This window comes from Cantharellus anzutake (assembly GCF_015039405.1).
Source record: "Cantharellus anzutake strain C23 chromosome Unknown EI90scaffold_41, whole genome shotgun sequence".
Classification (NCBI taxonomy): Eukaryota; Fungi; Basidiomycota; class Agaricomycetes; order Cantharellales; family Hydnaceae; genus Cantharellus; species Cantharellus anzutake.
In genome coordinates this window covers 485,752-511,543 of record NW_024066991.1, presented here as the reverse complement: position 1 = coordinate 511,543, position 25,792 = coordinate 485,752, and the positions used below count along the sequence as shown (strand labels likewise).

The following is a 25,792-nucleotide window of genomic DNA, read 5'->3' as shown; positions in this document are numbered from 1 at the left end:
TGAGGTACTATAATGTAGTATACAGGATATATATATGAAGATAGAATGAATAGAAGCGGACCCGGGCCGAAGGCCGAAGGGTCCGGAAGCAAATAGGAACAAAGAGCGGGTTTGGCCGCGCAGTGGCCGGCAATGACCGAGGGTCAAAACAAACAATAACAGATAAATAAAAGAAGGGGTGTAGGGCCGCGATAGCGGCGATGGTATCATAGCGGAGGAGGCGATGTCGCAGAGTCACGCTAGGTTGGTGCCAGAGGCGGACTCGGGGCAGGGAGGTCGGTGTGGCTGTGGGGGAGTCGGCCAGGTGCAGGGGAGCCTAGGGGCAAGCGGGGAAGTGAGCAGGGAGTCCTCATGGAGGATAGGGCTGAGGTCGGGGCTCGCGCTCGCGCTCGCATAGCGGGAATGGGCTCGGGCGGCATCGGGACGGGCGGCTAACGGGCCAGGATGCATGGTCGTGACATTGATCCTCGTCGTCGTCTGACGACAGCTTTTGGTTTGAATCTCCCATGATGGGAGATTGTGGTTTCTTAATGAACCGCTCATTTCTTTTTAGTGTCGCTGCAGATGTGACTTTGCCCTTGCAGGCGTGTTTAGGCGCCATAGGCGCTTCCGAGTCAGATGTTAAGATTATGTAGTTGTTGTGGGTTGTGTTGTAAAACACACCTCATACACTTAAAAAAGTGTGAGGTCTTTGGGTAGCTCAGCACACAAAGCCGTAAGTGATACAAGTATGTGTATTTTACGGTGGTGTGTAAGCAGTTACCCGGAGGTTTCCGCTTACCCACGTGACTATATGTATCTAATTTACATATGACTTGGGGTTCGGGGCTATTGCCCTGACAGACCCACTGGCATGACTCGCTATTCTCATCTTCTCATTTGTTTGTAATTCAGCTGATTCGGAGTGCTTCTTCTCTATCACTGGGGACACAAAGAACCCCGCACGCAATCGACTATCTGTTGAGAAGATGGTGAAAATCTCATCTATCAAACTAGACCTCAACCACCAACATGCAGTCGATGGTTCACATAGGAAGAGAATCCGTCGTTCATTCGGACTTGCTCCTTCCACTAGCGACCGTGACCCCTCTGGGGGCCATTTGGAGCCCGAGCATGGACATCCCTCCTGCATTCCTGATGACATAAACCATGGCTACCATCCTTTCCGTGCCAATCTTCTTCAAGACCTCACCAGTGACTACAATGCAGAACAATCTGAAATGAATTTTGCGCGGAGTCTACCATCAAGATCCCCCCAAGTAAGTTATATTTTCCATTCCTCCCAAAGTATCTATTTACAGCCTGCCGTTAGGGTGTAAGTTTGCAGGGGAAAAGGGTACGAGATATTTTCAACTTGACGCGAGATTCAATGTGGGACCTTTACTGGATCCAGGGTGAGCGGAACTTAGTGCTAGAAACAGAGATGGAAGACCTCTTAACACGAGAGAGGAACTTAGACCTAGATGGGAGCTTAGAGACGGTGGCAGGGTGGAATGTTTGCGGTGACACGTTAAGCGCTTGTAGCTAAATCCGTTAGTCCGTTATAAGTCCGTTAGTTCAGACCTGACGGACCGAGACACCCAGTCCGGACTCAATCTGACTCAGAGTCCCCGTGACCACGAGTCTGACTTGGTCTTGTGCAACACTGTTTGAGACAATGGCACAAACACAGGGAAAACAGCCCACGGGCCTGCACCACCGTTGGGCCACTTGTCACTTTGGACCCAGAACTGCCTAGCATTTGTGTTAGTACCGATCCCATGACGTAAGCAAAACGTAATAGAGGCTGGTCATCTGAAGCTTATAAGAACTGTCTGCGAGAGGGGAGAGCAGCTTGTCGGGGAGGTGCCGTGCTACTGGGCAATCGGATGATACAGCATGCAACAGGCATCACGAAGCGCCGAGGCCAGGTGCACCTCTGCTCAATCCCATAGTGGTAGAGGCAACCTAAGACTAGCAACTTGCAGTAATGCCTTCACGGCGGAACCCCGGAGAGTTCCGCTCTACAATTAGTTGCCTGTTTCTTTAACCCCTCTCCCTTCCTTCGATCTACGGCTGCTTCCTTTGGAACGATCGGCACTGATGATCGATAGAGCGCGCCCTTGACCAGATCTCATCTGTCCGTAAAGTGAACAGCGGCAGACGTCCAGGTTGTTATCAACGCAGGCACCACCGAATCGGTGGATATGGTCGGACGGCCATCCCATCGCAAGGAGCTAGTCACTACCGTTTTGCAGCCAAGTAGCACCCTACCATCCATTCAGTCAGCCCTCTTATTCTGAGTGTTGCTGTAAGTTGTTTCTACCCACCTGTTGGCTAAGGCGGGACTTCGCTTGCCGTCTTAGGGTTCAGTAGAAGTGATCCATCACCATTTGGGGCGCCGTCAACGAAAGTCGGTCTACAAAAAGTGAACGAGCTTGTGTTTATTCGGCCATTGGGGACTTAAGGTGGTGGATTGACGAACCCTCAACATTCAATGCACACCTCTGGTTACACCTTTGGGGGGGGGGGGCGTCCCGTGATTGAGCCTAACGCTGCGATGACGTTTGGAAATGGCCAAAGTTCACTGCGGTCTCACATAGTCCCACTTGCTGCAAATGTCACCACAGAGTCTGGTCTTAAAGCGAGATGTTTCTGTTTGTCGGCTTATCTCCCCTACCTCCAGGTGGTGTGAATTTAGCCTCTATCCGTTCTTATCTCTCGCCTACCGGATGATGTTTCTGCCTGCCCCAACCGCTTCGCTACGCTCATGATGCATGTTGACTCTCCATTCTGCATGTCCTGCGCTCTGGGGAAGGATGTTGGTGGGCCCCACTCAGAGCTTGCCATCACCCATTCCCGAAATTACTCGCGAGCAAAGTGGACGGCGATCCATCCACCCCCTGGTCCAAATCATATACAAAACGGTCCAATGAATGTTGCCTTCACCTCAAATCCACAAGCCTTGCTGCTCCTTCAAGGCTACTGCCTCCTGTGAATGATTATGTTGGTCTTGCTTTGTGCTGTCAAACTTTTCATGAGCCTGTTATTCCCCATCCCTTCAATAAGTGGCATTCCCACGCTCTGCTGTTGACGATCGAGAATGAGTTGCCCCTCGGTCAAAGGAAATCGGAAAATCGGTCGACAAGTATCAATGGATCAAATACCACCCACTTCCGGTGAAAACAAGACAAGAGAAAAGAAAAATTAATAAAGGGGCACAAGCAAAACACATCGCTGCCCTAAGTCTGAATGACACAGTGCAGGGTTCATTGCGAGCAACACAGTTTACTTCAGTTACCACAATGAATGAGATTAAAAGTGATGTCCCCGCCACCCTTAACAGTCCGAACGAGGATAGCTACCACCGCGGCTAGTGCAGAGACCGCTCCAATAACAATACCGACTATAGCTCCTGTGGAAAGAGGGCTGCTGTGTGAAGGAGGTGGAGATGAGGATGAGGATGAGGATGAAGATGTAGATGTAGATGTAGATGTAGATGAGGATGAGGATGAGGATGTAGATGTAGATGTAGATGACGGAGGCGAACTGGAAGTGGTGCTTATGTATGAGCTGGATGCAAAATGGGTTGTGGATGAGCTTGTTGTGGTAGTCACAGACTATTTCAAACGCAAGAAAGGCGGGAAACCCAACGGTGTAAGCCCCATCGAAGAAAACGAAGCTGAGAACTACTAACCAACAGGGATTGAAGAGAAAGCGAAGAAATCTAGAGGACAGATCGTTAAAAATGCTGTGGCTTCACCGGCCCCGGGTCTTAATACGCACGGAAGCAATCGCGAGAGTATCAGTTGGGTTCGGCTATGGTATCGAGTTAGAAAAAAAAACGTTTTGTCAGACAACGGCGGGAAAGTGGGACACGTGTAGCTTGCGAACCAGGACTATATATGTAGGGCTTGTCACACTCGACCCGGCAGCGTCAGTTAGAAATATGTACACCCCGCGTCCTGCACAATGATTGACATAGCTAGCGATGCGAGTAGCATAAGTATGGTATCCGATTGTGGATATCATCCGGGATGATACCAGGACCCATCACGCACAAGCTCAGATCGGCTACCGAGCCTTGATACACCGCCAATATCTTGCTACCTGGTAGCAATAAAACTTGAACCGTAACGGGGGTCTGCACCAGAGAACAAAACGTGTTGCGTGCCACCGGTTTGGGACACGGTAATGCGCCCATACGGTATATGGTTTGGAAGAGCCAGAGTCAGTCGAACTCCCTGCAGCCGACACACGGGACTCACGACACAGCCTGTCCAGGAAATTGGGAAGTAAAGGTTATCCGTAATCCCATCCGGCGCACTTGGGTAAGTCATTGAACACGCCAAACTAACCCAAGCGCTGGCCGCGAAGAGAAGGGCGCGAAGGGCCCAGAGGAAGAACAAGTGTTTCGCCATCGGTGTGTTTGTTATTTGCTTGCCCCTGAGGGGGATGATAGTTAAAGTCCACAACAGAAGTTATGGAGGTGGGGGGGGGGGAGGAAAGTCAAGGGCAGGCAGCGCAAAGTTGAAGGGGAAAGACGTTCTTGAAGATTCCAAAATTCAAATCCAGCACATTCTCAGACACTAGAATGGCGCCGCCCTGACCTTGGAAGCGAGGAGCAAGAGCCAGCTTCCAGACATTTTAGGAAACATCTAGTTAATTCTGTGTTGATAACCTGCGGCCTCGCGATGATCGTGGCAGTTCCATCTATACACCGGGGGATGGAGGTGGTCACTGCATGAGAAGTAAGGAAAATGTCGGGTCAATGGGATGGCTCAGGATTTGTACGCGCCGCTCGATTTGGATGAATTGCCCCGAAGACCATGTAATCATCCGACATTGAAGCGCCCACTGATTTTCTAAATAGTCAATTAGCTGGGCCATTCATCCAATTCGGACGCACGTCGTTTTTTTTGACGCTTGCTGTATTGCCAGTAAATTGATCATCCAACGTCTCACTGCAGGTCCACTCTCGGGCATCAACTGAGGGGAAATGTGCGATTACTTATATTAGGGAGTTCAACAGACCAGAAGCAGGGAACATGCACCGCTTTGCGTTCGGACGCTTTGGGAAACCTCTGGCTGCCGAGCCAGTCCCCCTTCCAGCGATAGGCTGAGGCAGCCTCCGTATGGCATATATATAGTTTCTGGTGAGAGATTTACATATGTACTGTCACGCGCGCGCGCGGAAATGTATCATAAGTACTTTCGTTCCACGTTAAGCAGGACTCCTGCCTCTATGACAAATAAATAATATATAGAGTTCCACGTGTGGAAGCACTGTCAGAAAAATAAAAAAACACAAGCCACAGGGGGGTTGATTCATCAAGCTACTGGCGTCATGCTACTCTCAAACAGGGCAACTCGAGAACCAGCCTCGAAATTCGACTTGGACCACATCCCATTATCAGAGTCTGGGATTGAGAGCAAACGCACTGTGAAGGCGTCTGACACCGCGCTCAATTTGAGTTATGCAATTCACAAGACTCATCCCCCGCCTTGCGTTCCTCCCATGCTCCGGTCGATCCGATATATTGCATATCACCACCACCACCTGTGGTTTGTGTTCTCAAATCCCCTCTGGCTCATGCGCTTGCAATATCCCCGTCATTCGTTACAAGACCATATATGTGTCCCACTTCCACTCCGGTAATCTGTGTGGCACATGAGTTCGTTACGGGTCCCTCCTTGAAGCGCTCATTCTGACCCCTGGGTTTTCGGGCTCGGAGTGGGTTGCTATGCACCAGCTGTTTGCTAAAGCAAGTCTTCAGTCTTCGCTTGCCGTCTTAGAACATGTCAGGGTTCAGTAGAAGTGATCCATTACCATTTGGGGCGCCGTCAACGAAAGTCGGTCTACGAAGAGCGAAATCCAATGCACACCTGGTTACATCTTTGGGGACGTCCCGTGATTGAGCCTAACGCTGCGATGACGTTTGGAAATGACTACGGTCTCATATGGTCACTGTAGTACTGCCGTTTTCCATTCAATAGTCCACGTGACGAATTTCGGTTCCGCGCTCGCTCGTTGCGCGAAGGCAAGCCCGGCAAAGAACAGCTCATATCTCTGCAACCAGATGAGCTAGGGACTTGTGGTTTCTTTTAAAATGCATGTATTTTACTCCTACAGATTAATTAGCCACCGATAATCCTAATTCTCGTTTTTTATAAATTCACATTTGTCACAATCCCCCCCATTTTTCTCAACAACGGCTGGATGGAAAGAGGTGAAAATTAGGCAGTAGGTAGTTCTTGTAAATATCTCGAACCCATTTTTTTTCTAATTGATAGGACTTTTTCTCGTTTCTTAATCAGGTTATGTGCCATTCCGGTGACTCACACAGTCCCCCCCACTTTCCTCAACAACTACTGAGTGAAACAGGATAAAAGTCACGCAGTGAGTAGTTCTTCCATATGTCTCAAACACCTTTTTTTTTCTAATTGATAAGATTTTTTTTCGTTTTTTAATTAGGGTGGGTGTTCAAGACCATGCTCAATGTAGCTTGACACTGTCCCCCCTGATTTCCTCGACAACGGGAGGGTGCAGTGCAGTGAAAGTCAGACAGTAAGTTCTTCTGGTATTTATCTCAAACCCATTTTTTTTTTTTAATCGATAGGATTTTTTTTCGTTTTTTAACTTTCATCCCATTCCACCATCCATTGTTGAGGAAAAGCCATCAAACCTGAGGTGAGCCCGCAATGAAGACAGAACCCAATTAAAAAACGAAAAAAAATCCTATCGATTAGAAAAAAAAAAAAGGGTTTGAGATAAATACCAGAAGAACTTACTGTCTGACTTTCACTGCGCTGCACCCTCCCGTTGTCGAGGAAATCAGGGGGGACGGTGTCAAGCTACATTGAGCATGGTCTTGAACACCCACCCTAATTAAAAAACGAAAAAAATCTTATCAATTAGAAAAAAAAAATGTGTTTGAGACATATGGAAGAACTACTCACTGCGCGACTTTTATCCTGTTTCACTCAGTAGTTGTTGAGGAAAGTGGGGGGGACTGTGTGAGTCACCGGAATGGCACATAACCTGATTAAGAAACGAGAAAAAGTCCTATCAATTAGAAAAAAAATGGGTTCGAGATATTTACAAGAACTACCTACTGCCTAATTTTCACCTCTTTCCATCCAGCCGTTGTTGAGAAAAATGGGGGGGATTGTGACAAATGTGAATTTATAAAAAACGAGAATTAGGATTATCGGTGGCTAATTAATCTGTAGGAGTAAAATACATGCATTTTAAAAGAAACCGCAAGTCCCTAGCTCATCTGGTTGCAGAGATATGAGCTGTTCTTCGCCGGGCTTGCCTTCGCGCAACGAGCGAGCGCGGAACCGAAATTCGTCACGTGGACTATTGAATGGAAAACGGCAGTATAACGACCGTTAGTTCATTCCCACGGCCTCCGGGAGTTGCCGGAGGCAACTAATCAATTCAATCCAGTGCGACATGCGACGAACTTATGGTTAGTACAGTATGCTGACTCTTCATTCTGCATGTCCTGCGCTCCGGGGACGGATGTAGGCGGACCCCCACCCAGAGCTTGCCATCACCCATTCCCGAAAATACTTGCGAGCAAGGTGGATGACATCATCGGCGATCCGTCCAACCCCCTGGTCGAAATCATAAATACAAAACGGTTTAAAGATGTTGCCTTCACCTCAAATCCACGAGCTTCGCCGCTCCTTCAAGGCTACTGCCTCCAGTAAATGATTATGTTGGTCTTGCCTTGTGACATGTTGTTCGTATTGATGTCCCCTCCCCCATCCCTTCAATAAGTGGCATCCCTACGCTCTGCTATTGACGATCGAGAATGAGTTGCCCTCGGTCAAGAAATCGGAAAATCGTTCGACAAGTACCAATGGACCGAATACCACCTACCTTCGGTCAGAATAAAATGAGAGAAAAATAAGAGGCAAGAAAAATAAAGGGGCACATGCAAAATACATCGCTACCCTAAGTCCGAATGACACAGTCCAGGGTCCATGCGAGCAACGCAGTTACTTCAGTTGCCACAATGAATGAGATTTAAAGTGATGTCCCCGCCATTCTTAACATTCCGAATGATAGCTATCACCGCGGCTAGTGCAGATACCCCTCCAACAATACCGACTATAACTCCGGTGGAAAGAGAGCTGCTGTGTGAAGGTGATGGAGATGGAGAGGTAGATGACGGAGGTGAACTGGAAGTGGTGTTTGTATCTGAGCTGGATGGAAAAGGGGTTGTGAACGAGCGTGTTGTCGTGGTCTCGCTGGTCACAGGCTATTTCAAACGTGAGAAAGGTGGGGAACCCAACGGTGTAAACTCCATCGAAGAAAACGAAGCTGAGAGCTACTAACCGATGGGGGTCGAGGAGAAGGCGAAGAAATCTAGAGGACGAATCGTTAAAATGCTGTGGCTTCACCCGCCCCGGGTCTTCATACGCACGGAAGCAATCGCGGAAGTATCAGTTGGGTTCGGCTATGGTATCGAGTTAGAGAGAGAAAAAACGTCTTGTCAGACAAGGCGCGAATGTGGGACATGTGCAGCTTACGAACCCGGACTAGATATGTTGAGCTTGTCAGACTCGACCCGTCAGCGTCAGTTAGAAATATGTACACCTCGCGTCCTGTAAAACCATAGACATTGCTAGCGATGCGAGTAGCATAAGTACCCGGAATGATACTAGGACCCATCACGCACAAGCGAATATTGGGTGCCGAGCCTTGATACACCATCAATATCTTACTCCCTGGTAGCAATAAAACTTGGACCGTAATGGGGGTCTGCACCAGAAAAACAAAACGTGTTGCGTGCCACCGGTTCGGGACACGGTAACGCGCCCATACGGTGTATGGTTTGAAAGAGCCAGGGTCATTTGAACTCCCCGAAGCCGAGACATGCAACTCACGACACAGCCTGTCCAGGAGATTGGGAAATCAACGTCATCCGTAATCCCATCCGCCACACTTGGGCAGTCCATCGAACACGCCAAACTAACCCGAGCGCTGGTCGCGAAGAAAAGGGCACGAAGGGCCCAGAGAAAGAACAAGTGTTTCGCCATCGGCGTTTTTGTTCTCTGCTTGCCCCTGAGGGGGTAAAGTCCGCAACAGAAGTTATGGAGGTGAGGAGGTAAAGTCAAGGGCTGGCAGCACAAAGTTGGGGGTACGTTCTTGAGGGTTCCAAATTCAAATCTAACTATTCTCAGCCATCGTAATGGCACTGCCCTGATTTTTCAAGTAATGTAATTGCTCATAAACGTCTTAGAAAACATCGATCTTGATAACCGCCGACCGGCGGTCTCGCAATGATCGTAGCAGTTCCATCTATACACCAGGGGATGGCCACTACATGATAAGGGACATTGGTCGGTAACGTTGGGTTAATGGGATGCTCGAGATTTGTACGAGCTGCTGTCCCTCGGGCTTGCCTCGAACTGGGGCCGGCGTCAAAGACAAAAAACCACGCCGATTTGGATGAATGGCCCAGAAGACCATGTGATCATCTGACATAGCGTCAGCGCACTAATTTCCTAAATAGTCAATTATGTAGCTGGGATATTCATCCAAATCGGGCGCACGTTTTTTGTTTTGACGCTTGCTGTAATATTACCAGTAGTTGATCATTTGTTCAACATCTCACTCTCGGGCATTAACTGACGGGAAATGTGCGATTAGCGAGTTCAACAGACCAGAAGTTCTGAGCAGAGAACACGCACGGCTTTGCATCTGGATTCTATATATTATTACGAAGTCATAGAGGCTGGAGTCCTGCCTACATCTGGATGCTGGCTGCGGAGCCAGTCCCTTCCGCTGACGTATGGAGATGACTCTTACATACTGTAATCCACAAAATTACTGCGCGCGCAGAAACGAAATGAAATGCAGTACGTATTTTCGTTTCATCATGTGAAAACACTGTCAAACCAGGCTACAATTGTTACAAGTCTTCCCCTTGGCCGAGCTTGCAGCGCCTTCGGCGTGAAGTGACGACGCGCAACTCCACGACGCGCTTTCCCACGTAAAAAAAGAGGAACCCCCACTGTAAACAAATGCCTCGCAAGCTCGGCCAAACACTCAAGCCACACCTTATCAGAGAGATGAAGGACACCTTATTTATCTCGACCCCTGCCCTTGGCGCTCTCAAGCCTGTAGGTTAAATATCCAGAATAAACAACTACAACAACAACACTCAAGGGACAGGAGCAGCGTGGGCAACTCGAGACGCAAGCACTGACTGACTACGAGGAATTAACCAGCCTCGAAATTCGACTTAAACCACACCCAACTGGGATTGAGATAGGCCTGCTGATAGTCTCGGTCTACTGGACTGAACAACATTGTTCTCGCATTAAAATCTATCCATCCATCAAGCAGTACTTTACGCTTTGATTTAATTCTGAAATCTGCATCCGCACATCACCTACTTGTTATACATCTATTCTTTAACGTCACGACAGAGGCGACTAGTCCGACTATCCCCCACAAGCCCAAGCAGGTCAAGTCTTCCAAACAATAAAGGCTACCGCGACGTAATTGCAGCCGTGCCTCCAACAGCGTACCTGCGAATAAGTCCTGCGGGAGTGCTAGAGCTAGAAAGTAGAGGGAGTGGATGTAAAGCTTATCCTGGAATTGCGGATCTATGCGGTGAACTTGTGATAGCGATTGTTGCGCCACTTGGTTTGCTATTCACAGACTATTTAAAGCGCGAGAAAATTAAAAGTGGGGAGCCCACTGGCGTAAACTTTATCGAAATCTTCGCCGAAGACGGGGTCGAGGACTACTGGCCACAGACGAGGGTGAAGCGATGTTCGTGGTAACCAGCTGAGATTCATACCGTCACGTACGTTATCGAGCAGATAGACGCTAACCGAGAGCGAAGCGAGTGAACTAACTCTTAACATCCGGATTCAGTCATTGTATCAGGGAGAACGGCGCAAACGCGAGGCGATCGGAACGAAGTATGCTGTGATATTGGTACTAGCGCTGATTCCACTGTCGTGCGACGTAAGCAAGACGTAATAGAGGCTGGTCACCTGCCTAAGCAAGGCCATGTGTACTGACTTGGAAGGTAGAATAATCAATGCACAAAGTGATAGGGGGCGTTTGGCAGCGAGTTAGTACTCACCAACATCCTATTGTCATCCTGAACCTAACACGGGATCGTAACACACCACAGACTACAAAGGTGTTGCACGGGTACCGGTTCGAGACACAGTAATGTGCCCATGCAGTTACGGTTTCAACAAGTTGGCGCCAGTCGAACTCGACCCTGCGGTCAATGCATAGACAGGACTCCCATGACACTTGGAACGAGACTCCAAACGTAATCTCTTCGGGGAGGGCTCATCGTACGCGCCCGAATACAGAGCATGAAAAGATGGGCAGAAAGGGCCCGGGGAAGGATAAGAGCTTTGATATCGCTATGTCCGCCTGCTTTGTTCATTGCTCACTTCTGTGGGGCAATGCGATAGACAGAACCAGCAAAACGAAGGTTGAAGGCTGTGGAGGCATGGGGGGGGGCGGAGATGCAGCTTGTAGGAGCATGAGTAAAGAAGTGTTTTTATGTATGGATTTCGAAAATCAAATTCAACGGATACTATGCACGAGTAAAGAAGCGGCCTCATTGCAAGGAGTGCGGTTGATGAAAGTCGAAACTCCACCGATCAGGGAGCGTGCGATCGGCAAATGCAATATATATATAGACTAGAACATTTGGGCGAGGAACAAGAACCCGGCTCCAATTTGCGCCGGCGCTCGAACCCCGCGCAAATGAAACGCTGTATGTCATTCGTTGGGCTCAAGGGTAACATGCGGCAAGATATTGAAGTTCTCCGAGAACTGTCTGTCAGAGGGGATTCAAGCCAGGGGAGAGCAACTCGTCGAGGTACTAGTGCCATGCTACGCTCAAGCAGGTACAGTGTTGCGAAACGCTGAAGCTAGTGTACCTTTGCCAATCCCAGAGTGGTCCATGGAAGCATTGAATGACCGTTCACTTCTCCGAACTAAGCGAATCCAGTTCCTTTCTTCCTTGCTTACATACTCGGGAGATTCTGTCCTTTAGATGGTTCATTTCTGTTTGAATCGAAAAATGCCACCCATGATGGAAACACATGGAGTCGAGTCTGGCGTAGTCTGGTTGGTATACGGGTGTCAGTGGTTCTCGAGTGGGAGTAGCTACGACTAAGCGCCGGACATGTACAATATCAACTTTAATTAATTGAATCAATATGAATAGACAAACAGATTCGGCCAACTCGACTACACCGATCAGACAAGTGGCACGTGAGTCAGGAACAACCTTCTAATTTGAGCAAATTAGACTCTCGCTTTCCCCTTGCTATCAGTTTTCTCTGGTGCAGCGATTCATTCTCATTGCCTTTAAAGTTTATAGTGTTGCTCCGTTCTGAACGGTCTCCCAGTGAACACCATCCCACACGCTCAAGTTCAAAGTTGACATCATTTGATTCACTGATAGCACGGCGGCGGCGTCGTATATGATATCCGACAGGCACGGTTACGTACTACTTAAATTAAACCATCCATTGACATCCCATCATGATTCATCCGTCCGCCGAAAGGGGCCGGCTCATGGCACTTGCTCTGGCACTCGTTCCTTGCTCAAGAGTTCTGGTCTATTGAACTTGCTGGCGGACCAACTTTTCTGTCAACGACATAGACTCCTTTACAAAGAGGGCTGCTGCTTTGTTCGTAGTGTTCAACAATGAACCGAATTTGACTAAGTGCTATCTTCTTTCGTTATGTAACACGGGAGTTTGTTCGCGGGGATCTGCCACTGTCAGGATGGAATTTGATTTTCGGAATCTTTGAGAGCGCCTTTAATATCTCCTACCTCCATAACGTTTCTTTGGCTGTCGAGTCTACCACTTCCTGACGGTGGCAAGCAAAGAACAAAGCTACTGGACACAGCAATGGCAAGGCTCCCTTCCTCGCCCTGGGCCCTTCGCTCCCTTCTTTTTGCGCTCTGTGCTCGGATTAGTTTAGCGTATACGGTGTACACCCCAAGCACAGTGGAAGTGATTACGGACGGACTCCATTTCCATGCCCCTTGCACCGTGAGTCCTGCGTATCGACCCCTCAGGATCAGTTTGACTAATCCTAATACTTTCGAATCGTATCTTGTATGGGCGCATTGCTGTCTCCCGAACCGGTCGCGTGCGTCGCGTTTGTGTCCTTTGGTACAGATTCCCGCTACCATCCAATTGGTTATTAAGGTTCGTGGGAGGCGCCTCCGCCTATTTGTTCCGTTTTCGCGCCGCTGTCTAAAATGGTTTTTTTTTTCTCATAGCTGGATCTGGATCTTGGATGTTCACCGCCAGCTCCGCGCTCGGTCAGCTCTCACCTGGCCAATCCCCAGGCAGAACATTGTTGACGTATGATCCTTTTCCTATCAGACGACTACGTGTGTAGACATAGACACAGCAACCACAACTAGTACAAGCTCGCCGCGCACATCCACACACCTTTTTCCTTCCAGCACGCGCTCCTCACACACTAGCACCTTCATCTCTTCTTCCACCACAACAACCCCACAACCCGTTCTTCCAGGGCCCCCAACTTTTACAAGCACCTCTTCCAGTTCGACTCCGACACCTTCGAACCACAAGTCCACTCCCGCAGGACTTATAGCGGGTGCTACTGTAGGAGGGATTGCTGCGCTAGGCTTGTTGGCAACCTCCCTTGTTGGGCTTGCTAAGAGAGGTGCTCAGGGGGGACTCGAGGGCCTTACGGACCACGAAGTTGGCCCTTCTGCTCTCTTTCAGGATCCCCCAGGACCCGAACCCACACTTCCTCAACCTGTGAGTGCGGGAGCAGCATTCCTCCGCCCTGGTCAGAATGATCGCATTTCACCTGCTCGGGGACTGCGCTCCCTTCGAGGTCAACCAACTAATCCCCAGCCGGCGTCGACGCTACCGTCCAGTCCTTCCCCCAGTATCACTTCACCCACTCAGGCTACACTTCCCGGTCAGGGTCAACCATCTGATTTCCAATCTGCTCCGACGACGGCATCGAGTCCGGCACCTACCGTAGACCAACAGCATGGCCCTTCTCAGGTTTCCGCTATGCTTCAACTCCCTCGAAGTATACTTCATGGCACTCGGGATAAGCTCAAGGATACTCGTGATATGCTTCATGCTCCTCGCGATATGCTTCAGCACACTCGTGAGATGCTTCAGGCTCCTCGTGGTATGCTCCAAGAGACCCGTGATACGCTTCGGGATGCCCGTGGTGTACTTCGGGCGCCTCAGAGCATGCTTCAGGATACTCGTGATATGCTTCAAGATGCCCGTCAGAGTATGCTTCAGGATACTCGCGATATGCTTCAGGATGCCCGTGGTATGCTTCAGGCGCCTCATAGTGTGCTTCAGGATGCCCGTGATACGCTTCAAGATGCCCGCCATATGCTTCAAGTCCCCCATGACATGCTTCACGACGCTCGTGATAAGCTTCACGACGCCCCTGATATGCTTCAAATCCCTCGCGACTTCCTTGAGGACACTCGCGATACGCTTCGAGGTGCCCATGACAAGCTCCAAGATGCTCGCGATACACTCGCTCATAATGTACTTCAAGATGCCCGTAAGACACTCCAAGTCCCTCACGACATGCTTCAGGGCACTCGTGATACGCTTCGAGACGTCTATGATACGCTTCAAGATGCCCGCGATACGCTTCCAGTCCCTCGCGATATGCTTCAGGACACTCATAATGTGCTTCAAGGCGCGCTCCAAGCCTCTCGCGACATGCTTCAGGACGGTCGTGATAAGCTTCATGATGCCCCTGAAATGCTGCAAGTCCCTCACGACGTCATTGAGGACACTCACGATACGCTTCGAGGTGCCCGCGACAAGCTCCAAGATGCTCATGATACGCTCGCTCATAATGTGCTTCAAGATGCCCATAAGACGCTCCAAATCCCTCACGACATCATTGAGGACACTCACGATACGCTTCGAGGTGCCCGCGACAAGCTCCAAGATGCTCGTGATACGCTCGCTCATAATGTTCTTCAAGATGCTCATAAGACGCTCCAAGTCCCTCACGACTTGCTTCAGGGCACTCGTGATACGCTTCAGGACACTCATTATGTGCTTCAAGATGCGCTCCAAGTCTCTCGCGACATGCTTCAGGATGCTCGTGATAAGCTTCATAATTCCCCTGATATGCTTCGAGTCCCTCACGATATCCTTGAGGACACTCGCGATACGCTTCGAGATGCCCGTGACACGGCCTTCCAAGATGCTCGTGATACGCTCGCTTATAATGTGCTTCAAGACGCCCGTAATACGCTCCAAGTCCCTCGCGACATGCTTCAGGGCACTCGTGATACGCTTCGAGACGTCTATGATACGCTTCAAGATACCCGTGATACGCTTCCAGTCCCTCGCGATATGCTTCAGGACACTCATAATGTGCTTCAAGATGCGCTCCAAGTCTCTCGCGACATGCTTCAGGACACTCGTGATAAGCTTCATGATGCCTCTGATATGCTTCAAGTCCCTCACGACATCCTTGAAGACACTCGCGATGCGCTTCGAGATGCACGTGACACGGCCCTCCATGATACGCTCGTTCACAATGTGCTTCAAGACGCCCGTAATACGCTCCAAGTCCCTCGCGACATGCTTCAGGACACTCGTAATACGCTTCAAGACGTCGTCCATGATGGGCTTCAAGTCCCTCGCGACATGCTTCAGGATGCTCACGATACACTTCGAGATGCCCGTGACACGCTCCAAGATGCGCTCGAAGTCACTCCCGGCATACTTCAGGATACTCGTGATACGCTTCGAGATGCCAGAGGCGCGCTTCCAGTTCCTCGCGACATGCTTCAGGACGCTCGCGACACACTTGAAGATGCCCGTGGCACACTCCAAGATGCTCGTGATACGCTAGAAGATGCTCGTGATACGCTTGAAGTCCCTCCCAGCATACTTCAGGATACGCTTCGAGATGCTGGAGATGCGCTTCAAATCCCTCGCGACATGCTTCAGGACGCTCCCAATGCGCTTCGAGAGGTCCCTCGCGACGTACTTCAGGACACTCGTGATACGCTTCATGATGCCCGTGATATGCTCCACGTCCCTCGCGACATGCTTCAGGATGCTCGCGATACGCTTCGAGAGGTTCCTCACGACGTGCTTCAGGACACTCGGGACATGCTTCATGATACCCGTGAGCTCCAAGTCCCTCACGACATGCTTCAGGACGCTCGCGATACGCTTCGAGATGTCCGTGATACGCTCGAAGTCCCCCACGGCATACTTCAGGATACTCGTGATACGCTTCGTGATGCCGGAGATACGCTCCAAGTCCCTCGCGACATGCTTCAGGACACTCGTGATACGCTTCAAGATGTCGTCCATGATGGGCTTCAAGTCCCTCGCGACATGCTTCAGGATGCTCGCGGTACGCTTCGAGATGCCCGTGACACGCTCCAAGATGCTCGTGATACGCTTGAAGTCCCTCCCAGCATACTTCAGGATATGCTTCGAGATGCTGGAGATGCGCTTCAAATCCCTCGCGACATGCTTCAAGACGCTCGCAATGCGCTTCGGGAGGTCCCTCGTGACGTACTTCAGGACACTCGTGACATGCTTCATGATACCCGTGATATGCTCCATGTCCCTCACGACATGCTTCAGGACACTCGCGATACGCTTCGAGATGTCCATGATACGCTCGAAGTCCCCCGCGGCATGCTTCAGGATACTCGTGATACGCTTCGTGATGCCGGAGATACGCTTCAAGTCCCTCGCGACATGCTTCAGGACGTTCGCGATACGCTTCGAGATGCCCGTGACACACTCCAAGATGCTCGTGATACGCTCGAAGTCCCTCCCGGCATGCTTCAGGACACTCGTGATATGCTTCGAGATGCCGGTGATACGCTCCGAGATGTCCGTGACACGCTCCAAGATGCTCGTGATACGCTTGAAGTCCCTCCCGATATGCTTCAGGACACTCGCGATACGCTGCAAGACGTCGTCCATGATGGGCTTCAAGTCCCTCGCGACATGCTCCAGGACACTCGTGATACGCTTCAAGACGTCGTCCATGATGGGCTCCAAGTCACTCGCGACATGCTTCAGGACACTCGCGATACCCTTCAAGATGTCGTCCGTGATGTGCTTCAAGTCCCTCGCGACATACTTCAGGACATTGGTGATACGGTTCAAGATTCCCGTGATACGCCACAAGAAGTCCCTCGCGATAATTAGGACGTTGGTGATACGTTTTCAAGATTCCCGCGATATGCTTCAAGTCCCTTACGGTATGCTTTAGGATTTTTGTGACATGCTTATGGACCTACTTCAGGTTCCTGTTAAAGTGGCACAACCGAGGTCTAAGCAGCGCGATATCGACGTTCAGTGAGATATCGTGCTCTTAGTAAAATTCTTGTTATCTATATATATATATCTGGGTGGGGTGCTGTACATAATGATCACAACGTGGAAAAAGAACAAAGGCAAAGCAAACACAAAGCTGTGAGCAGTAAGTACAACGTGCATGAAGTTACCCGTGAGCATTTGGCGTCGGACTGCAAGCTCTAACGGTTTCCTCCTGCTACGACGAACGACGGTGATGGCAGGACGCTCGGTACTCCCGGGTTGGATGATGCTCCTCTGGATCTGGAAGCTCCCAATGCGACGGAGCCACACGATCTGCCGTCATATATATCGTCCACGGAGTGGTGACAGTGTCACAACGGGAGTTTAATTAGCGTTGACTCAGGTACTCAGTTTTAACCTAGCCCCAGGCCTGGGTATGGATTCCCTCAACCAGTGGACGCGGAAGCAACCCAACCTGATGAGGATACTAGCACTTCACCTACTTGAGGCACCGTGCCCCCCCGTCGGAATCAACCACAGCCTGCTTCGACGCCAGCGTTGGGTTCTCCTCCCAGTAGCACTTCGCCTGCAGCTCCTCCCCGTGAGGATCCCCAGCCTGCTTTTGACGTTAGCACCAAGTCCTCCATCCCAGTAGTAGGCGTGGGATTAACCCCATGATTCCTAGCCTGCTTCGACGCCAGTGTCGGGTCCTCGTTCCATAGGCAGGTGACCAGCCTCTCTTTAACGGGAAGAGATCATTCCAGCGTTTCAGATCATTCCGAGTGACCAGATAGATATATATGAAAGTGCAAGGGCAAGCGTACCACACAGGAGGGCTAGAATGGATTATCTGAAGTATAATAAAGTATAGTCGTGATGCTTTTCCAAATCCTTTGCTTGGGTTTCTTGCCTCTAAAGTAATTTGGCCCAAGGGGACTGATGCGTGTTAAACTATTTCTAATCTCTTCATGGGTTGTCCTTGATATGTTTCCTTTTTTTGTGTTCTTGGAGGGCTCGCCCGCATCACACATCCTAGTTCCTACCGTAGACCCCGAAAGTCTGTTTGACTGCATGCATCATTTCCAAATCGGAGGTGTTGGGTACTCGTATATATACTTACTACAAGACAAGAGGAGTAATTACATGTTAAAACGAAAGGACGGCGGTACTGGCAGCAATGTCGTCCGCTCGATCTTCGATCCTCCTTCCATCCCGTTGTCTTGGTCCTCAGACAGCTGATCAACCATCGCGTTCGCCTCCGCCTCCTCCTCCGCGGTTCCCCCGGCGTCCGTCCTGCTGGTATCTTCCACGCGTGTGGCTGGAGCCAGGATTGGCCCCAACAGGGCAACCAGCGAGCGAGTTGCCTCGCTGATCTCGGCGAGCGAGCCTGCGATGTGCGCAACCAAACGCCCCATTTCTGCCTCCTCCTGAGGCACCCCCGATCCCTCAGACTCCATCCTTACTCGTTTCCTCGCAGGCACGGGCGACTCCATCTCCACGCGTTTGTTTGGGCGCACGCAGCGTACCCTCGCCCCCTACACACCATACATGACGTGGATCTTCCGGAAGCCGGGACGCACCTCAGGCCGCGCGAGATACATCGGGCACACGAGGGCATCTTTGCCGGCGCTGTCGGTAGCACCGACGCGACAGAGTTGTGCTATGACCAAACGATCAGCTTCCTCATTCCTGATCCCCTGGTGATGTTGGTAAAACGCCCTATTCACCTGCCTTGCCGCAGCTGCCTTTTCCTCTCGCTCCCTCCGCTTCCGCTCCTCGGCAGCTCGTCGCGCTGCCGCCGCTTCCTCCCGCTTCCTCTGCTCTTCCGCCTTCCTCTCCTGTCGGCGTCGCTTGCGCTCCACCAACTTTGCGACCCCGAGTGACTCCTCGTCCTCGGAGTCTTCGACCAGTTGGTCACCAGACCAAGTTGATAGATCAAGGGTGGGCGACATTGTCGTTGGAATGATCCAAGTGGTTGAAGTCGCGTTTGAACGGGGGAACTAAAAAAACCGTTTTCGGGTTTCGCCGAAGATTTCGTTTTAGGCCTTTAAGGGTTCAGGCCTAATGAAGTGCTTACGGTTGGGGACGATGTTGTTCCGTTCCCCCGGCCCCGTGCCTCAAGTATCCATCTAATTATATCAATGGGGTAGAGGTAAAAGGCTGCCTTTACAACTACTCCAAGGTATATATAAAATCTCGGCACAAACAAATAAATAGACAACAGCAAATCGCTATAATGGGAATCGCGACACAAACAATGAATCTATTTCTTCGCTCGTTCTTGGGGCTTACTGAAATCGGGATGGTCGTCTGATTCAGCCAAATCATTGTCGTAGGTAGAAGAGAGATTCACAAAGGAAGTATCGGGCTCTGAACTGGTCGCAGCGTGTTTAGATCCTGCCGTAACAGAAGGAGCCACACTAGTGGAGGCAATCGGTTCGGATGGCTCTGCGGCGGTCTGCTTGGGATTCATCTGCCGATTAAACAGGCTGTGTTTTTTAGTGTTCCCAAGAGAGCTGAGAGGATCGGGCGAGTGAAGATTACCCAAGTCCTTGGGGTCAAATCGAAGTACATTGGGGTGTGTGTCTCGATATCAGAATCGAAACGGGAAATTGAATGACGCGATGGATTTTGTCAGTTAAATGTATTGGATCGTTGATAAAACTAACCGCAGTGTCGAAGGAACAGGCAGTCAAGGTGAAAGCGCGGACTTCAACTGCAGAAGTGATACCAGTAATGTCGAAGATGACGTTGATCTCGGAATCGAGATGCATGTTTTCCTCCGGTTGGCCCGTGAACATATACTTCGAAGGGGACGGCGAGAGCATCAGTGATATCCGTTGCTGAGATAAGTCAGTAATGAGGACAAGACAGTAGGAAGGAACCTATGAGTAGCTCGCTGTGCAGTCGACCATTCCTTAAATCAGGAACTGTGTTCACCTAGCAAAATTGGCACGTAAGGTCAGAGCCTGAGCCATGTTGGAGGGGGATGCGAAGACGAAGAACGAACGAACATTTAAGGTGTACACATCCTGATAGGGTTATCGCAGACTTTGCGGGAAACCTAAGTGACCCAAGAACTGGAAACGGTACTAAACGCGGATCCAGCTGCGCGAAGCCATTGCACAACGCATGTGAGTGAGGATGATTGGAGCGACGGAAGAGGATGATATCTAGTGACAGAATCTGGAGGAAGTTACACTAGAGATCAGCGGTCCAAGAGCGGTCCAATGAGACAGGTTCGAAACCGGGAAACGACTTGCACCCGAACGATAATGAAGTGAGAGAAAGACCAACACGATATTGAAACCGAACGACTCATGTGGAATGGTTTAGAGTGCATAGGCGCGCGCGTTGGACATCGACATCTCTGTCATAGCTAAAAACTCTCCGCTTTTCCAGAAACACCGATCGGGATTAAGAACGCGAAGGTGAAATATGGTGTTAACGTAACCAGGAAACGTGCATGCGATCGTGCATGCGACAGTCAGAGGGGCCACATAAAAGGTCAAGGCCGGGGGGCGGCATGTGAAGAAGTTGCGCAAACCGGATGAGATGGATAACGCATGTGATGAAATAACCATTTCTGGTCGTTTTTAAACTGTAACGCAGCTCTTTTTTAGACCCAATTACTTGTAAAACCACCTCAGCAAAGTATGTAGTTACTTAGCACTGAGAGCAACTCAATTCCTGACATTGTCATTGTCCAATTATGTGAGTAATGTGCAAACCGAACATTAAGGTAATGATGTGAGCACATGATTCAAGAGCCGACGGCAATCGCAGACATCGGTGAGCGGTACTGGCACGGTTAAGTAGACCGTGTAACGCTGGTACCAAACACACACACCAGGAAAGGACAGGCGATTATGTGAGCCAAAAAAAAACTAGCCAAAAAGAGGCAAAAAAAGAAACAGTAAAGAATGACAGTATATTGAAGAACAACTAACTGGTGGAGAAATGAGAAAAATGGGGTCGGACAAGCATCAGTGGGGCCAAAATAACCACCACCCAACCCCTCCTTCCAACCGAAATAATAAAAGAAGTCCCAGGAGAAACAACATGAATACATAAGTATCATTTCCCCCCCCCTTCCAACCTATCAACCTATCAACCCTTATACCTCAGGTAACCCACTGTAGCTCCCCTGCGCAGTGTGATCGACCGGACCGGGTCTCACCTGACCCTGCCCTTCATATCCAGCCGGTTGATCTGACACTCCAACACCAGCACCACCAGCGCCATGACGAGGCTGGCCACTGCCCACCGCGGCGTTCAATCTCTCCTCAGGATTGAGTGGGATGCTAGGCGGAGGACTTGACGCTATCGTCGGGGGTTGACTATGACGGGGGAACGTCGTCCCAGTGGGTGAAGTGTTATCATTGAGGAACGCTACTCCAATCGCCGCTCCTGCATCCGCTGGTTGATGTTGAGGGAATCCAGACCCATAGCCTCCTGCAACCCCAGCAGCTCCAATACCAGCTGCATTCCAACCCTCCGCACTACCGCCGCTCGTTGGACGATATGCCTGTGGGTTATACGCCCCGGTCGTAACGGGAGCATACGGATCCAAAGGAGCAGCATACAATCCTGGAGTCCCGACCGATCCGCCATTACCACCGCCAACGTTCCCACCCGTACCGGGAGGGACTCGAAGGATAGGGGCGGGATCACCTTGTTGATCCATGTAGTCTTCAAGATTATCTTGGTTCTTCTTCCTAATAAGGAAAGCGATGAGGGATCCCACAATAACAAGTGCAACGGCACCTCCGGCGGAAGCACCCGCTATAAGTCCTACGTGGGAAGAGCCGCCGCCCGAAGATGTCGTAGTTGAACTGGAAGAGGAGCTTGTAGAAGTGCTGGACCCTGGAGGAATGGATCGTGTGGGCACTGATTGAGATGTACTCCTACCAGGAGCGGAAGAAGAAGAAGTGGGTGAGGAACCTGTGTTCGAAGGAAATGGGTTTGTGTATGTAGGTGATGAGCTTGTGGTTGGGGTTGTCGTGCTATCGGGTGACGTCGTCTCGGGCGTCGTCGTCTGGCTGTTCACAGACTATTTGAAGTGCAGCATGGAACAGAAAACCCAACGGTGTGAGCTCAGCTATATTCTTTTCGCCAGAAACGGGGCTGAGAACCACTGACCTCAGAAGAAACTGAAGCGACGCTGTTCACTGAAAGAATGGAGACAGATTGTAGCGAAAGCTAAGGGCCAGATCGTCAGAATGTTATCTATCCCTTCATCCACACTGGGACTGGGGAACGGAATACGCACCAAAGCAATGTCCGAAGTCGAGATCACCCGGGTACTCTAATGAGAGAATGACCGATAACGTCAACAAGGTTTCACCCAAGCTATTGGCCAAAAAAAAATAGGCTAACCGGGGGAAAAGTTGGCGATGAAGTTGAACTCAGACTTAGATTAGGCTACAGCATCGTGATAAAAAAAAAAAACAAGTTTATCAGATAACTGCACAAGAACGGGACAAACAAGTAGGAAGTGCTGCTAACGAACCTTGACTACGTATGAGATACTTGTCGCTTTCAACCCTGCAGAGTCTATCAAGACAAAGTACACCGTTACACCTGCACCATTATGGATGGTGCTGTTGCGCGATATGACATGGAATAAGTAAGATGTGCGGCTATGGGCATCACCCCAAAGTGATAACAGAGCTGATTAACGCACAAGTAGACCGTTGACGCTGAACCACTATAACTCGTCAACAATGTGTTGGTATCTTTATCCCAAAATTGGATCGTAACGGGAGGCTAAACCAGAGCACAACACAAACGTGTTGGGAATTCCGAAAACACAGCAATATGCGCACGCAGGGTATGGATTGGAAAAGTGAGATCAGTCGAACTCGTCCCGCAAGGTTGATGACACAAGTAGAACACTCACGGTGCACGCCGTCCAGGAGGTTTGGAACTGGACTTCATCTGTAATCCCCTGCGACGTACTTGGGGTGTAGAGCGTACATGCTAAACTGACCCGAGCACAGAGAGCGAGCAAAAGAGCACGAAGCGCCCAGGGAAAGGAAAAGATCCTTGCCATCACTTTTGTCCACACACCCTTTACTCGCCTCTGTCAGGCAAATATGATAAACTATGCGGAAGAAGGGAGGTTAGGTTAGGTTAGGCGGGGGAGGTTGGAGAAGGGAAAAGCGCGGAGGGGGCAAGATAACTCACGGCAAGCGAGGCGGAAGGGAAGGATGCGGATGGTCGCCGAAAAAGGAAGTACTATTCAACTCGGAAGAAGAGCCCTTGTACCTTGGCACGAGGTTACATAATGGTATTGTGGCTGTAGGGCGCTTCTCATTTGTTCCACGTATCCCAGAACGAGTCAGGTCCACCAACCGCATCTTGTGCCGCTGAATCAGCACCCCAGGCTTAACCCTGAATTTCTGATTATTTTCTTCGTTGTCTAGCACTGTTTGCTCTCACTTGTGTGATTTGAAAATGGGGCTGTGTCCATCCTAAAAATGGGCAATTGTATCAAAATGGGTTCACTGCCACTACAATTCAATCCCAATCCCCATACTGAATTGTCCCTGACCTTGGCGAAACATCTTCCAACCCATCAAACAAGCCGGGGATTCAAATCCGAACCCGCACACGGAACGAGGAGGCTGTGGGACTAGTTGAAGTTAGACAAACACTGCCAGTCCCTTTACCGAACGGAAGCAAGTCCAGTCAATCAACCAGAAGAAGTGCCATCAAGAACGAGATCACTTTGATTTGATTGATGAGCACTGTCATCCGAGAGGTATATGTCGTTTCCTGGCTCAACGTGCTTGAGAAGCCACTCTGTCAGCGTGCTCAGTGTCAACTTGTAGATCGCTCCAGGATTGGTTACCTTTTCTAGGTGAGATAGTCTACGTTTCAGCCTGTGTTGCTGGCACTTGAACCCTCCATTCCCTTCAAGGCCTTTTCGTCGTTTTGGAGCCCCCATTGGTGGACGCTCGACAGCTATCAGATTGAGCTCGGGAGATGTTTTCCTGATTGCGTCTACGCAACTTGACCAGGCTACCAAGGAAACGATCGAGAGTTTGGGAAAGGTCAAGTACGTATCCTGATTCGCATGAGAGGGCTATTGACACTCAACGTCGAAACGGACGTTATTCGTAGATACATCATAGCCATTGACGCTGGTGTGTGTCTGTTATTCTTTGAAATTGAAATGAATACGATTGAGTTTTTTCAAGAGCACACTATTTTCGTCGGTGCGTCATCGCTCCTTCGCACCGCCTTACATTAGACCACCCTTGGTCTCCCTTTAAAACTAGAATCGTACCAAAATGCCTACCCAGAGGCGAAACTAATAGGCGTCGAAACCCTCGACAAGCGGAAACCTCACCTCCGCTGGGACCATCGTAAGTCAACCATTTACCTATCCCTTCCCCAAATAAAACGAAATCCTTACACACATCTCTCGGGGCTCCCCACCATGCAACACTCTCGATCATATTATAAGTATACACCTCCAACAATCCACCTCCCTTTAGCCAACTTCCTCCCGACATCTCCACCCAATTCTTCCCTTCTTTCATCAACAAGGATCTAGCCATCCTCCACAAACCATCACGCACGCTCCTCGTAGCAGACCTCCTTTGGAACCTCCCCGCTCGAGAACAGAACGGTTTACCCACCGATTACAAGAATTGGTTCCATAGCCTCATGAGCCCCGGAACAAGATTTCAACGAGCGTTTCTTTGGCTTGCTTCGATTAAAGATGGAAAGTAAGAATAAAATAAATAATTAAATTATTAGCAGAGCTTAGCCTAACGAGCGCCTTTTTTTAACACCGTACAGAGCCATGAGCCGAGATGCGAAAGTCGTTGATGGCTGGGATTTCAATAGGATAATACCATGTCATGGAGTGAGTAAATTGTTAATTAAAGTACCGTCTGCTGGATATGTGGACTGATGCGAATGTTCGTTGATCATGACAGGACGTCATCGAGACAGGAGGGAAGGAAGCGTGGCGGTCGACGTATACCGATTTTTTGAAATGAACATAGTGACAGTCGGTTTTTAATTGGGAACTAGAATTAGAAAGGGGGGGGGGGGGAGAGAGAAAATAAAAGGAACGTCTTGGTTGGATTTTCTTTTCTTCTTTCTCAACTTTCGAACATGAATATACTATGTGCATACTGTCCAGTAACGATCCCAAGAAGGGTTTAATTTTTACAATCATTCGGTGTTATGACAGGAAAAGTGGGCCTAGCTCGGAGTAACATCGATATCGCGCACGCATGGCTCAACACTTAAGTTGTATCGGGGGGTTATTCATGGGTTCTAAAAAAAGATTGGCTACCTGAACGCGAGAAATCCCATACCGTATTCCACAGCTTCTAGTTGGAGACGCCTCCAGAAGATCCTTAGTAAAGGGGGAAATAAATCTAGCAGGCTGGGCGGGTGCCGTGCCCTCTCGCGTTCATTGTGATTTCAGCCTTTGAGAAGCGCGCCG

The 25,792-nt window shown here is 49.9% G+C and overlaps 8 protein-coding genes across 8 annotated transcripts; 2 read left to right on the top strand and 6 right to left on the bottom strand.

Annotated features, from left to right (window-relative positions):
- Positions 1 to 896: 896 nt before the first annotated feature.
- EI90DRAFT_3067809 (uncharacterized protein) lies at positions 897 to 1,638 on the top strand (the record flags this gene model as incomplete). Its single annotated transcript, XM_039061051.1, has 2 exons — positions 897 to 1,259; positions 1,313 to 1,638. Coding segments are annotated over 2 exons (579 nt in total), but the record flags the coding sequence as incomplete, so codon positions are not given.
- A 1,392-nt stretch (positions 1,639 to 3,030) lies between these two features.
- On the bottom strand, positions 3,031 to 4,710 carry EI90DRAFT_3067802 (uncharacterized protein). Its single transcript, XM_039061050.1, has 6 exons — positions 4,659 to 4,710; positions 4,248 to 4,542; positions 4,024 to 4,123; positions 3,874 to 3,944; positions 3,743 to 3,798; positions 3,031 to 3,528 (listed from the first exon to the last, which is right to left on the bottom strand). The coding sequence occupies exons 2-6, from the start codon at positions 4,398 to 4,400 to the stop codon at positions 3,273 to 3,275; spliced, it is 636 nt and encodes a 211-aa protein (XP_038913552.1). The 5' UTR covers positions 4,401 to 4,542; positions 4,659 to 4,710; the 3' UTR covers positions 3,031 to 3,272.
- Positions 4,711 to 7,715: 3,005 nt separating this feature from the next.
- On the bottom strand, positions 7,716 to 9,446 carry EI90DRAFT_3067795 (uncharacterized protein). The gene is made up of 6 exons (XM_039061049.1): positions 8,881 to 9,446; positions 8,673 to 8,755; positions 8,528 to 8,618; positions 8,418 to 8,450; positions 8,330 to 8,359; positions 7,716 to 8,252 (listed from the first exon to the last, which is right to left on the bottom strand). Exons 1-6 carry the CDS (start codon positions 9,031 to 9,033, stop codon positions 7,995 to 7,997), a joined length of 648 nt encoding a protein of 215 aa, XP_038913551.1. The 5' UTR covers positions 9,034 to 9,446; the 3' UTR covers positions 7,716 to 7,994.
- Positions 9,447 to 12,288: 2,842 nt separating this feature from the next.
- Positions 12,289 to 13,807, bottom strand: EI90DRAFT_3290981 (uncharacterized protein; the record flags this gene model as incomplete). The annotated part of the gene is made up of 4 exons (XM_039067253.1): positions 12,289 to 13,180; positions 13,332 to 13,387; positions 13,453 to 13,681; positions 13,723 to 13,807. 4 exons carry the CDS (start codon positions 13,805 to 13,807, stop codon positions 12,768 to 12,770), a joined length of 783 nt encoding a protein of 260 aa, XP_038913550.1. The 3' UTR covers positions 12,289 to 12,767.
- Positions 13,808 to 15,838: 2,031 nt separating this feature from the next.
- On the bottom strand, positions 15,839 to 17,114 carry EI90DRAFT_3067788 (uncharacterized protein). Its single transcript, XM_039061048.1, has one exon. It carries the CDS (start codon positions 17,047 to 17,049, stop codon positions 15,883 to 15,885), a length of 1,167 nt encoding a protein of 388 aa, XP_038913549.1. The 5' UTR covers positions 17,050 to 17,114; the 3' UTR covers positions 15,839 to 15,882.
- A 1,284-nt stretch (positions 17,115 to 18,398) lies between these two features.
- On the bottom strand, positions 18,399 to 19,274 carry EI90DRAFT_3018178 (uncharacterized protein; the record flags this gene model as incomplete). The annotated part of the gene is made up of 3 exons (XM_039057201.1): positions 18,399 to 18,441; positions 18,466 to 18,857; positions 18,903 to 19,274. The coding sequence occupies 3 exons, from the start codon at positions 19,272 to 19,274 to the stop codon at positions 18,399 to 18,401; spliced, it is 807 nt and encodes a 268-aa protein (XP_038913548.1).
- Positions 19,275 to 21,019: 1,745 nt separating this feature from the next.
- On the bottom strand, positions 21,020 to 23,456 carry EI90DRAFT_3067779 (uncharacterized protein). Its single transcript, XM_039061047.1, is given in 8 exon segments — positions 21,020 to 21,111; positions 21,122 to 22,375; positions 22,465 to 22,524; positions 22,595 to 22,630; positions 22,702 to 22,746; positions 22,835 to 22,925; positions 23,009 to 23,091; positions 23,225 to 23,456. 7 exon segments carry the CDS (start codon positions 23,375 to 23,377, stop codon positions 21,440 to 21,442), a joined length of 1,404 nt encoding a protein of 467 aa, XP_038913547.1. The 5' UTR covers positions 23,378 to 23,456; the 3' UTR covers positions 21,020 to 21,111; positions 21,122 to 21,439.
- A 360-nt stretch (positions 23,457 to 23,816) lies between these two features.
- EI90DRAFT_2975088 (uncharacterized protein) lies at positions 23,817 to 25,384 on the top strand. The gene is made up of 9 exons (XM_039055833.1): positions 23,817 to 24,088; positions 24,159 to 24,187; positions 24,248 to 24,389; positions 24,455 to 24,473; positions 24,528 to 24,545; positions 24,609 to 24,695; positions 24,797 to 25,061; positions 25,135 to 25,201; positions 25,275 to 25,384. The coding sequence occupies exons 1-9, from the start codon at positions 24,068 to 24,070 to the stop codon at positions 25,335 to 25,337; spliced, it is 711 nt and encodes a 236-aa protein (XP_038913546.1). The 5' UTR covers positions 23,817 to 24,067; the 3' UTR covers positions 25,338 to 25,384.
- The last annotated feature ends 408 nt before the right edge of the window (positions 25,385 to 25,792 follow it).

Coding starts and splice junctions, on each gene's coding strand:
- EI90DRAFT_3067802 (XM_039061050.1), bottom strand. CDS start 4,400: ATGGCGAAACACTTGTTCTTCCTCTGGGCCCTTCGCGCCCTTCTCTTC. Junction 3,799..3,873: donor GCCCTACATATATAGTCCTG/GTTCGCAAGCTA, acceptor TCGATACCATAG/CCGAACCCAACTGATACTCT. Junction 3,529..3,742: donor CGTATTAAGACCCGGGGCCG/GTGAAGCCACAG, acceptor CACCACTTCCAG/TTCGCCTCCGTCATCTACAT.
- EI90DRAFT_3067795 (XM_039061049.1), bottom strand. CDS start 9,033: ATGGCGAAACACTTGTTCTTTCTCTGGGCCCTTCGTGCCCTTTTCTTC. Junction 8,756..8,880: donor TCTCCTGGACAGGCTGTGTC/GTGAGTTGCATG, acceptor TTTCTGGTGCAG/ACCCCCATTACGGTCCAAGT. Junction 8,451..8,527: donor GCTCAACATATCTAGTCCGG/GTTCGTAAGCTG, acceptor TCGATACCATAG/CCGAACCCAACTGATACTTC.
- EI90DRAFT_3067788 (XM_039061048.1), bottom strand. CDS start 17,049: ATGGACGACGTCTTGAAGCGTATCACGAGTGTCCTGGAGCATGTCGCG.
- EI90DRAFT_3067779 (XM_039061047.1), bottom strand. CDS start 23,377: ATGGCAAGGATCTTTTCCTTTCCCTGGGCGCTTCGTGCTCTTTTGCTC. Junction 22,926..23,008: donor TCAGCGTCAACGGTCTACTT/GTGCGTTAATCA, acceptor ATCGCGCAACAG/CACCATCCATAATGGTGCAG. Junction 22,525..22,594: donor CGACTTCGGACATTGCTTTG/GTGCGTATTCCG, acceptor TCTGGCCCTTAG/CTTTCGCTACAATCTGTCTC.
- EI90DRAFT_2975088 (XM_039055833.1), top strand. CDS start 24,068: ATGAGCACTGTCATCCGAGAG. Junction 24,696..24,796: donor TCACCTCCGCTGGGACCATC/GTAAGTCAACCA, acceptor TCATATTATAAG/TATACACCTCCAACAATCCA. Junction 25,202..25,274: donor GGATAATACCATGTCATGGA/GTGAGTAAATTG, acceptor TGATCATGACAG/GACGTCATCGAGACAGGAGG.